At 35.3% G+C, this 12,103-nt stretch overlaps 2 protein-coding genes across 5 annotated transcripts in view; one reads left to right on the forward strand and one right to left on the reverse strand.

The window, feature by feature from the left end:
• Positions 1 to 12,103, reverse strand: part of LOC127561895 (tubulin polyglutamylase complex subunit 2-like) — an 877,998-nt gene that overhangs the window by 14,469 nt on the left and 851,426 nt on the right. The gene's annotated exons all lie outside the window — the stretch shown is intronic.
• TUT7 (terminal uridylyl transferase 7) overlaps positions 3,642 to 12,103 on the forward strand; it is an 88,163-nt gene continuing 79,701 nt past the window's right edge. For 3 of the 4 annotated variants that reach the window (XM_051997041.1, XM_051997057.1, XM_051997033.1), the window contains exons 1-2: positions 3,642 to 3,970; positions 6,747 to 7,292. In XM_051997041.1, the coding sequence (XP_051853001.1) occupies positions 6,779 to 7,292 (514 nt within the window). In that variant the 5' untranslated portion in view covers positions 3,642 to 3,970; positions 6,747 to 6,778. The remainder of the gene's footprint in view (positions 3,971 to 6,746; positions 7,293 to 12,103) is intronic. The other variant, XM_051997050.1, reaches the window with a different exon arrangement.

A 12,103-nucleotide genomic window follows, 5' to 3' on the forward strand; every position in this document is an offset into this window, starting at 1 on the left:
AAGTCATTCCCCAGTAAAGTGGTCAAAGAATGTAAGCAAACAGTTCTCAAATGAATTGTGAAAAATTACAAACCATATGAATGTTCCAAATAATTATTAATAAGAGAAATACAAATAAAAACCCAGAGGTTTCACTTCACACCAAGCAAAGTCAATCAACATTTATTAAGTTGTAGTAGTGTGCAGTAAGTAGTGTTCCACGCACTGAGAATATAAAGAGACAAAGGAGGAGCTATATTTAGGATAAATTTTCTATTTTTCATTCATTTCGGACTCTTTGTGATCCCATTTGGAATATTCTTGGCAAGGATACTAAAGTGATTCACCATTTCTTTCTGCAACCCATTTGACAGATGAGGAAGATGAGGTAAACAGGATTAAGTGACATGCCTTTGATCATACAATTAACAAGTATCTAAGTTCAGATGTGAACTCCAGTCTTCCTGACTTGGGCTTAGTGCCTATACACTGTGCCATCTAGCTGCCCCAATTACTTATATGGACTTATATGAATTATCTATATCTCATTATGAAACTCACCAATAAAAAGTAGCCCCACTTTGAAGTCATCACTTATATCCATTGATTACAAAAATTGCTACCTTTATATTCTAATAAATAAACTACTTTTAATCCTCTTTGTCCTGAGTTTTGCCTCCTAATCAGGATAAAAGCCCAAGAAAAAATTCTCTTTTCAATAAAATTTCCCATGTATGACTTTAAAATTTTTAAGAGGTTTGTTTTTCTTTTTTTTTTTTTTAATTGGGGGAAAAGGTATGAGAACAAGAGGGAGAATAAGAATAGGTAAGGAATATGTGATTTATAGGGCAAATGAGAAGTAAGCAAGAAAGGAAATAAGGGGAAGAGAAAATTCATTGAAGCATTCTTTTTAAATATACAGAAGAGAACAAAAGGAAACATAACTTTGAAAATTATTCTAAATTTATCATATATTTAAAAACAAATTATATAATAGAGCTACAGTTTTATATATAATTTTCAGTTTTACTTCATAAATGGAAATGATGGATTCATTTTGCTGCTAAGTTCAGAAAAAAAATTTAAATTTCCATCAGATGCTAAAAAACTCCAGTAAAACTTTTTTCTTTTTTTCTTTTTTTATTCTATCAAGTATGATCCGAAGGAAAAGTATAACAAATTGTAACGTTGTGTCCAACTTTTTCTTTAACACTATTGTATTTTAAAACTGGATCTTTCTTATGTAGTACCAGAATTTCAAAAGTAGTCCTTTGGCCTATTAGAAACTAGGCTTTAAGAAATATTAAATATAATATTTTAGAAAATGCAAAATACTAAAATTTTAATACTAAAGGTGATCTTTTCCTCAATTCCTGAGCTTTCGAAGTAGATTTCATCTAAGCCAGTCATTTTATAATAACATTGCTAAACTAGGTGTGGTGACTGTGTTTCAATAATAACTTCAATAATAGAATGTAAGAAACCAAAGTATAACCCACCACACCCTGATGAATCTTTATTAAAGGGCACTGTCTATGTTAATTAAGTAGATTGTTAGCTTGATTATTTTTAAGATCTTTCGAATTTAAATTCCGATAAAATTTTATAAGGCAACAGTATAAATATAGTTTATTGTCCTTTGTCCTACCCAACCTCCATCTCCCAAGCACACACAGTAATCCCCACTAGATGCTGGAGACACAAAAATAAAACAATCCGTGTCCTAAAGGAGTTTAAACATCATCAAAAGGGAAACAACATATACAAAGTAATAAAATAGCATATGTACATCCCAAGAATTACAAAGTAACCGACAGCTACAACATTAACAGCCAAGAGTTGGAAAGTCGTCTAGAAACTTGTGGCCCTTGAGTTGAACCTTAAAGGTAGCCAGCCAAGACGAGAGTATTTGAGTCGTTTTTGCACTTAGGGAGGAGGATGCATTTGAAATGTCAGTTATGGGAAACAGCAAATAGGTGTCTAACCTATCTTTAGGATTGTACCGGCCACCTAGTAATTAATAAATGCTTATTTACATTTCAACCCATTCATGCTCAGATCTTCAGCCGAACTTGCCTTCTCACTATTCTTCACACACAAAACTCTGTTTCCCACTCTCAACTTTTTCAAATGTTGTTCGTTACCCGAAATGTAGGCATTCTTCACGTCCAAATCTTAGAATCTATGGCTTCATTCAAGATTCTACCACCTCCTACTTGAGGACCATCTGATCCCTAAACCTCATTTCCTCTCCGGTGGAACACTCTGGTGTTCTCCCAAGTAAACTGACTCACTTTGCACATATTTTTGTATTTATCTGTGTATGTATTGTTCCAGCTACATCCACCCCAAGGAATGAAAACTTCTAGAGAACAAAAACTGCTTCTTTTTTTTTTTTTTTTTTTAAATGTACCTCTCAGAATTTTGCTGTAGTGAGTATTTAAGGAAAGGTAATTGAATTGAATTGAATTGACTTTCATTGCTCTGGGCAATTCTCTAGATTCAAGAACCATAAATTATAGGTTATTCAGTAAGAGACTGTACAATAGATAATCAATCAATAAACATGTATTAAGTATCTACTAGGTGCCAGGCTATTTGCTAAGCGTTGGAGATTTAAAAAAAAAAAAAAATCCCTGATCTGCAGATCTGCTTGGTGGGAAGGGGCAAAGAGAGACAGACACAGAGAGAGGAGGAGGAAAAAAAGAAGGTGGAGGAGGAGGAAGAAGAGAGGAGAGGAGGGAAGGAAGGAAGGAAGGAAGGAAGGAAGGAAGGAAGGAAGGAAGGAAGGAAGGAAGGAAGGAAGGAGGAGGAAGGAAGGAAGGAAGGAAGGAAGGAAGGAAGGAAAGGAAGGAAGGAAGGAAGGAAGGAAGGAAGGAAGGAAGGAAGGAAGGAAGGAAGGAAGGAAAGAGAAGGAAGGAAGGAAGGAAGGAAGGAAGGAAGGAAGGAAGGAAGGAAGGAAGGAAGGAAGGAAGGAAGGAAGGAAGGAAGGAAGGAAAGGGAAGGAAGGAAGGAAGGAAAGGGAAGGAAGGAAGGAAGGAAGGAAGGAAGGAAGGAAGGAAGGAAGGAAGGAAGGAAGGAAGGAAGGAAGGAAGGAAGGAAGGAAGGAAGGAAGGAAGGAAGGAAGGAAGGAAGGAAAGGGAAGGAAGGAAAGGGAAGGGAAGGGAGGGAGAATGAATGGATGTAAGGCTCTATGATAGGTACAAGAAAAGATACAAGACTTTCCAGCATCTAATGTATATAGAAAATAGAAAGTAAGATTCAGTTGATAGATGCAACTGAAATTTTAGGGATGCTGGTATAGAGTTGAAGTTATTTCTAGTGGAGGAGTTACCCACCCACACCATCCTTCGAAAGCTCAAGATCTTCCGCCGATTTAGAGCAGAGTGGGGGTGGGGGTGGAGGGGGAGGTGGGAGAAGGAGAAGGTCGAGCATTCTTGGGTCTCCCCCCCACTATTATCAGGCGATTAAGTTGGACAGACTGAGAGCCAGAGACTAAAGCAAAAAGAGAATGGAGAGATTGTGACGAAGACCTTCAATACTTCTAGCACGCAGCTCCCCACCCCAGGATGAAGTAATAGAAGACCCAGACCGGATCTCTGAGTCAGACCCAGCACTAGGTAGGGAAGCGGGTGGGAGTCTCAATCACTTTCCTACTTTGCTCGAGGACGGAGGGAAATTCCCGCCTAGGTGGTAGCCCTGGCAAGTCAGGGCTAAGGGTACGGGAGGTACGGGAGGTACGGGAGGTACGGAACTTGGAGAAAGAGGGCGGAGACTCTGAGGGAGCCCGACTGGAGTTTAGGGAGATCTCTGGGTCCTCGGTTTGCTCAGCACTTGTTTCCCGCGAGTGCGGCGGACGTCTCGAGCTGTAACACCCTCGGCTTCCAATCGCGCACAATGAAGCGGAGCTGAGCGCCGGAAGTGGAGCCGAAAGAAAACAAGACCGAGCAGGGACCGAGGCCGGAAGAGGTGGGGGTTCGCGACGGAGGCGGTGAGTGTGTAGCTGAGGGGATGGTAGTGGGGGGGCGAGAGGTCTGTCTCTTCTCTCTTCTATCCCCACCCGCTCCCCGCTCCTGCCCTCGGTCCTTGGCTTCGCCTCTCGGGTTCTGTTAGCGCTGCTGCCGCGGATCCCGAGAGCACCGGCGGGGCAGGGCCGGGTCGGGCGTACAGTTGGCCCCGTCCTCGCTCTCTCCCCCACCCCCCGGGCAGCCTCTCGCACTGGGGCGCTTTCTCAGGTCCGCCCCGGGCACAGATTAGGAAGTCGGGGCTGAGCCTGTTCTGTTCCTCTTTGTTCGGAGGGGACGGAACGGGACGGGGTGGAAGATCCCGGACGAGGCTTTTTCCCAGGGTTTCAGGTGGGGGTCCCGGGTTCCACCGTCCCTCTTGTAGTGTCTGGTGGGGAGTGCAGCACGGGCAGGTTTCTTTCCCTCCTATCCTCTCTTCCAGTGATGCATTCAGAGGTAGACTAGGATCTAAGGGAGACTGGTGTTCGTAGTACAAGGAGCGCTGCATTTCAAGTCAAGCGCATCTGGGTTCGAATTTAGGCTTTGCTACTTTATGTGGGACCTTGAACGAGTTCTTTAACTTTCCTGAACTTTGGATTCCTCCTGTGTAAAACGAGAGGTTTGGCAAAAAGTCAGCAAATTGCAGACCTTTACTCAGTATTAGCATTCCTAAGAAAGCTACCTTTCAAAGAGATCCAAGACTGCTAAAGGATCTGTAGATACTGAAGTCTAGCATTTTTTATTGTTGTAAAAGAACTGGAAACAAAATAGGATACCCTTCAGTTAGGAAATGGATGAATGAATTATGATATTTTGAATGTAAGAGAAATTCATGTGCCCTAAGAAATGGTGAAAGAGACTAATTCAGAGAATCCTGAGAAGACTTCTGTGAACTCAAGCACAGTGACGTGAGTAGAGCCAGAGCTATATATGTATGTATGTGTGTGTGTATGTATGTGTGTGTGTATACATATATAATGATGGCAATATTGTAAATAAAAACAGCTTTGAAAAACTTAATCCCCCCAAAAAATGAAATGTTGAGTCCAGAAGTCTATAGATCTTAATTTGCCCAGTGTTTGAAGTGGAGAGGTAGCATTTTAATGTAACTTGATTAACCCATTCCAAGAAGTGTTTTGAAATGCAAAATATACAATAGGATTACAATATTGAACACTGTTATCCAAATATTTTTGGAAAAGTAATTTTTGGACTATAGTATTAAAGGCCCTGCTGTAGATGAGATTTGCCTCCCACCTCTTGTTTAGGAAGTTTTGGTTAGATGCAGAATAATGCTTTTTTTTTCAGATATATTCGCTGCAAGGGAGGGGTTTTACTTGATGATGATTCAAAAAACAGAAGAAAACATCAGTGAAACATTTTTTAAAACATATAAAAGAAAGTCAGAAATAATCAGTGCAGTATACTACCACATTAAATTTTATTGTGTATTTTAAAAGTTATATGTAATAGATTTGGTGTTTTAGATAAAATTCTATTTTTCTGACATTTTTGATGTGTAATGTTTGTGTTTGTTGATAGTTTCCATAACTTTGCAAAGTAAAGGATTTAGATTAACTAGCCTCTTAATTATGATTTAAATAGCTATTTATAGAAATAGTTAAAACATGGAGGAAAATTATCTGCATTTTTTTAAAAAAAAACTTATAACTAATTAATGATTTTTTTCAAATAACTGGTATCAACCACCAGAGTTCTAAATCCTGAAGAACAGTAGACTAATTGAATGTAGCTCCTTTCGTTCCCCACTTTAGTCCTACTGTCATTTGACTTAGGAAGTAAGCATTTCTAATCACTGAAATATATATATATATATATATATATATATATATATATATATATATATATATATATATATATATATATATATAAACATAAACACTTTTTTAGGGTTGCTAAGACATAAGTATGGGAAGTATGCCATCCTAGTCTGGCTCTTACCATACGTTATTCTGCTCCCTAAACTACTATCAGAGGTAATAAGGAACAGATCAAACTAGAAGAGTGCATCCCAAACAAGTGTGACCAACCGTTAAAGAAAGCAATAAATATGATTACACATTATTGTTCCATTTCTTCTGGTATATTAAAAGGAGTGTGGAGAAGGGGAAGGCAGGACAAAAATTTTCAGAGCCCTTTAGCATTTATATATTGTCAGGAAGTTAAAATTAATTTAAACTAAATTTCAAGCCTTCTTTATAAGAGGACACTTTGTTTTTATAATATAAAGGATATCACCTTGAAATGAAATTCTCTTTGACAGCAGATATAGTATACTGTTGTATACTATAAAAATAATATCCTCTGGTTAAACTAGTCTGTTGCAACATAATTGATTCAAATATTATTATTGTGGTGATCATTTTGTTCTGTGTTTTCATTTAGAAAGGCAGAAATACAGAAAAGGTTTTGAATGCTGTGATACAAATTTTATAAAAATGCAATTTATTTTACTAAAAACTTTATTTCCTCACAATCTTGAAAAATCATTATTAGTCACATAATTCTGAGGCACCAAGTGTCTCATGATTCTAAATGTTTTATCCAGTTTTACAGACAGTATTATAAAAATGATAAATAATACCCAAGCCTTACTTTCATTTATATTATTGACATGTTATGTTTCTGATTTTATTAAACAAAGAAAAACTTTCGGGTACTTGTGTAGTAAATACATTCAGTTTTTAAAAGTAGTATAATATAATACTTGTTAAAATAAACAGCTAAAAAATTTTTTTTCAGGTACCTACAAAGAAAACTGAAGAGCACAGACAATGGGAGATGCAGCAAAACCTTGTTTTTTCAAACGAAATAAAGAACGTGGAATTATAGATGATGATTTCAAGAGGGCTTCTCCACAACCAGACTGTTTAATAATGGATGATTCTGGTAATGGACATAGCAGTAAAACAGAAAAAGGCCTTCCCCCAAAAAAAGGAATACCACCAGGGAACTATGGGAATAGCCCCAGGAAAGGACCGCATGCTATTTCAAGCAGCCCAAATGCATCTAAAAACATGGGTCACGGGCAAGGAGGAAGAATAAATGACAGCCACAAAGATAATATTAGAAGATGGCTTACTGATGAATTGAATGAAACAGACAACTGGTTAGATTTCAAAACTGGCTCTAGGATTTCTGTTATAAACCGGCCAAGAAAAGACCCATTTCAGGAAGGTGAAGATGGCCATAGGTGGCAAGATGGAAGAGGAAGCAGAAGTGTAAGATGGCAACTTCAGAAAGACCTAACAAACATAGAAATTTCAGAAATGCAGACAGGAGGCTCTGGTAATATACCCCAACTTCTGCAGTTAAAACCCCGGGCAAGAATGTCTTTTCATCTAGTATTTTCTTATCTAAATGAATTTTTATTGCTTTCAGCAATGCAGTTCCATTTTTCCCATTTCAGTTCTGTTTTCAAAAAAGGAGTCACTTAAAGCATTATTTTCAGAAATATAATCATGAAAATTGGAGTTCAGCAAATAGTTCATTTCTCGGTCCTATTAGAATGTATTGTGTTATGGTAATCATTTTGTTTCTGTGAATTCGTTTAGAAAGTCAAAAATATAGGTTAAAGTTTTGAATGCTTTTGATACACTGAAACCTGTATTAAAGAACCCCGTTCTTTACAAGTTAGTTAGAAAGAACCAATTAGTTAATTATAAGTTTTTTCAAAAAGTGAAATATAGGTAATTTTCTTACATGTTTTAACTATTTCTATAGTCATTTAAATCATAATGTTTTTCATATGTACAATAGTTACAGATATATCTTTATCAGTAAATCAACAATATATGAAAAATCTTGAATTAAATTAAAAAGCTGAGTAATTTACAAGTGATTAAAAACAAGAACAAGTCTACTAACTACTTGAAATTACTTGGGGTATCATCAAGTTAATGTTAAAATATTGGCATAAGAAAAATCTAATCAGAATGTCTGTTGCACCATGGTCATATGCACCAGTACATAAAATTGTATTAAGTTGTAATGAGTTTTAGTTTCCTTTTTTTTTAATGGGAACATCAGGAAAAAAATATACATAGTTACTTAAGAGTTAATTTAAATACCTGTTGTACAAATGAAGAAACCAAAGTCTAATTATGTCTGAAGTCAGAGAGCAAACAAAGTCCATTGGTTAATTTAGCACGCGTGTGTGTCTGTGTGTGTACGTACACATTGGGAAAGATGAAATTATTTTGTTTTTAAAGTAGGGGACTTTTAATCTTTCCATGTTAAAAAAAATTAATGTTTCTGTTACTTCCACCTTCAGACAGGAGTTGTGGGTGATATTTTGTGCAGAAAAGAAAGGACCAGCAAAGTTTATTAGAATTCTGTAGTTGGAGCTTTAAGAAAGAAACAAGATAACAAAGAGAACTTTTTTAAAGTTACAGTTGAATAACACAAGTTGCCATTCATATTTATAGTCTTAAGCAACTTACAAGTTTGAGACAATAATAATATTTTTAAGGACCTTGCTAAAAAAGAGTGTTCTGACTGAACGTTGCCATTCATATTTATAGTCTTAAGCAACTTACAAGTTTGAGACAATAATAATATTTAAGGACCTTGCTAAAGAAGAGTGTTCTGACTGAACAACTCTTTTGTTTATCTCTGTAATTTTAACTGTTTTGGAAGAGGATTTGTCCTGGTCCTCTGAATTCATCAACTCTGAAATAATCACTCCCCTGTTAAAAATCTGCTTCCAATGCAGAAAAAAATTCTTATACCATGAGAAAGTTATTTAGGACATTGTGCAGAATCACATAGCCTATTAAGACTCCATATTTATTACTTAGTTCTCCTACTTTGGAGGGGAGAGGGGAGAGGTGGGGATATAGAAGTAGGTAGATAGCATATATTTATACATAGTTACAAGACACTAAAGAAAGAATTAGCTATCACATTAACTTAAAAACTATTGAATAAAAGAAATTTAGTCATTTAATTATCAAAATGTTGTTAAAGATAGAACCCTGTAAGATGATTCTATATCATAGACTTTTTAGCACTTTATAGAGAGGCTCTGATTGCATAGTAAACATGTATTAAATATCAGGTTTTTTTAAAAAACGTCTATTTAAAGCACTGTGAAAATGTGGGATTTACTATATCTCTCCTGTAAATTTTCCATTTTTTTTAGTCTTTTGTCCAAAAAAAAAAAAATCTACCAGATACTCAGTTTTGTGTAAGAATTGAATGCTAGCTCTATCAATAATTGCTTAACATAAATCCCCTCAAATGTATTCTTAAACCGTAGGAAGATCTGTGTTCAAGATACATCTCTGATGTCCTGGCTGTGTGACCCTGGGCAAGTCACTGAACTTCTCATTGCTCAGTAACTTTTGAAAGAAATACTGCCCTGCCTTTGCGGAGGTAGTGGAAACTTTGTATACCAGTGAAATCGGAGGTCCTGTCCCCTATACCAAATTAATTCATGTCTTAAATGTACTTGTAAGTACATGTACTTGTAAGAGATAAAGAGGTAAATCCTCTTAAAATAGATAAAACAGATTCTTTCCATATAGAAAGAACATTTTTGGAATGAGATCTGTGATTCCTTTGAGCAAACTATGTGTGTGGAAAGCACACATTAGCAATTTCTTCTTCTGTAATATGTGGGTCTGTTACCAGTTGCTTTTCCTGTCTTTATGTCCTTGACTTATACACAGTCTAGCCCTGGGCAGGGCTGCTTACATTTTAAGAATAAAATGTTGAGGGGCAGCTAGGTTGGCACAGTGGATAGAGCACCAGCCCTGAAGTTAGGAGGACAGAAGTTCAAATCTAGCCTCAATACACTTAACACTTCTTAGCTGTGTGAGTCTCAACAAGTCACTTAACCCCAATTGGCTGAGGGAAAAAGAGAGAATAAAATGTTGAGAAGTTTAATGAGACTTGCTAACTATGAAAATTTGTGACTCCTATTCACTCTGCATTCATTCTAGGTTTGTCTTCTTTGAGTTATTCTTATAGAGGCAAAGGTTTTCTGACTACTTTTTATGATTGTGCTTCAATGTCTCCCCCCATGGTAACTGAATTCTGGCTAAGTATCAGCAGTCATCAAGTTTTCTTCCACTGTATGTAGACAATGTGGTGTTAATGTTAGTCACTATTAAAGAAGCTACTATTGTCCAGACAATAATTGTTTGGATATATTGAATGAGTTACCGAAAATAGTATTAATATGCTAGTAATCCAAATGACCTTGAAAAAGATAGGAATAATATAGATATAAAGAAACGTGATTCCATTTGGTTTCATGTGAAAATTAAATGGTTCTCAGAGTTCTGCCACATCTTTCTACATGATAAAGCTCAAAGAAGCAAAGCCAGTGGATACTTTTTTATTATGTTGTTAACTCCTCCCCACCCCAGCAAATTCCTTTTATTGGATATTATAGGTAATCATAAAAACTGCATTAATATAAATCTTTATTATTACCTAGTCTCAAGTTTAAAAAATCCCTTTGTGATGAAGAAAATGTTCAAACATAATCATTGAGGGAAGACTACATTATTAAAAAGTGGCTCAAATAAAAATGGAGCCATAACTAAATTAAAAATCATTTTTGATATGTTTTGAGAAGTTTTTGATAATATTGTATATTGCAAATTTGGTCTGAGATAGCTACTTTCGGAACAAACATTTTGACATAAAAAATTTCAGCTTTGTCTTAAATTCTTAACCAAATCAGTTGTTTGTTTGTTTTAATTTTTAAGAGAAATGAAAGAAGTGTAATTCAGTTTAATATATGAGTAATAATTGTTGGATAACGTTTTCATTAAGGCAATATATCCACTTATAATTATTCACAAAAATATAAAGAGGTTACTTTTAAAGTTATTCATAAAGCCCTATATCATCATAGCTTCATCTTAGTTTACACTCTTTGCTTCCTATTGTTGAGATAATTTAGACTGATTTTATGAAGTTGAGAAACCACTTGAAAGTACACTGATAGCAACGTTTTATCTAGAAATCTTGCAGAGATAATCACTTGAAAGTACACAATAGCAACTTTTTATCTAGAAATCTTGTAGAGACAGAGATATCTTGCTGATCTCACTAAAGGAAGCTTCTTAAGATAATTGCTACTTAGAAAAAAAAAGAAAGGAAGGAAACAAGTGCTTTACCTTTATTATCTCTTTTCATCTTCACAGTAATCATGTTGGGAGGTTGGTGCTGTTGTTATCCCCATTTTACAGTTGAAGAAATTGAGGCAGACCAGCATTATGACTTACTCAATTTTATATAACTAATAAGTGATTTGAGGCTGCATTTGAACCTAGATCTTCCTGATTCCAGGATAATTGACTTATTTTAGAATAGCATAAATAAGATACTTCATTTTCTAAAGTAAAAAGGTTTTGTTTTTTTTTAGTCACTTCAATTCTTTCCCTAAAACTGTTATCTTTATACCATTGTCCTTTAAAGTTTTTTTGTTGGAGACCTTCCATTTATACTATTCAATTGCATATTCACCAACTATTACATTTTTTTTCCCCAACAGCCAGGGATAGTATTTTTAGGAGTTTTTCACAAAACATAATTTATGTTTATTATATGGTGGTATAAGCAGAGTGTTGCTTAGTATTTACAGCTCTTGTCAATATTTTTGTTTCTTTGTTTATTTTCACTTGATTGAAAGATACAGGATCCCCATCTACCACAAAATTTTTCTTTTAATTGACTGACTCATTGCTAGTCTTGCATATATACTGTATGTGCTGAATTGTGCCCCTTACTTCACTTAGAAATATTAGATATTATTTTTTAAACTACTTTTTGAATCATTAGAATAAAAACTTAAACTTGAGATTCAAATGTCATTCAAGTAGCATCATTTTCAGAACTGTGCAGGGACCCATCTAGAGCTACATATAATCAAATAATTTTTCAAAATTTAACCCCAAAGTCCTTATTTTGGTCTTGAAGACAGCATATTTACATTTAGTAAGAGGAACAATGAGAACCTAACAGTTCGTGAAAAAAATAAACTTATTTTTGGAACAAAATTTTATTTTGATTAATATAAACTCTTCTCCTTTTTCACATTACTTAAAATATACCTAAAAAGGTAATGATAGATAGAGAAAAGT

Source organism: Antechinus flavipes, chromosome 1 (genome assembly GCF_016432865.1).
Source record: "Antechinus flavipes isolate AdamAnt ecotype Samford, QLD, Australia chromosome 1, AdamAnt_v2, whole genome shotgun sequence".
Classification (NCBI taxonomy): Eukaryota; Metazoa; Chordata; class Mammalia; order Dasyuromorphia; family Dasyuridae; genus Antechinus; species Antechinus flavipes.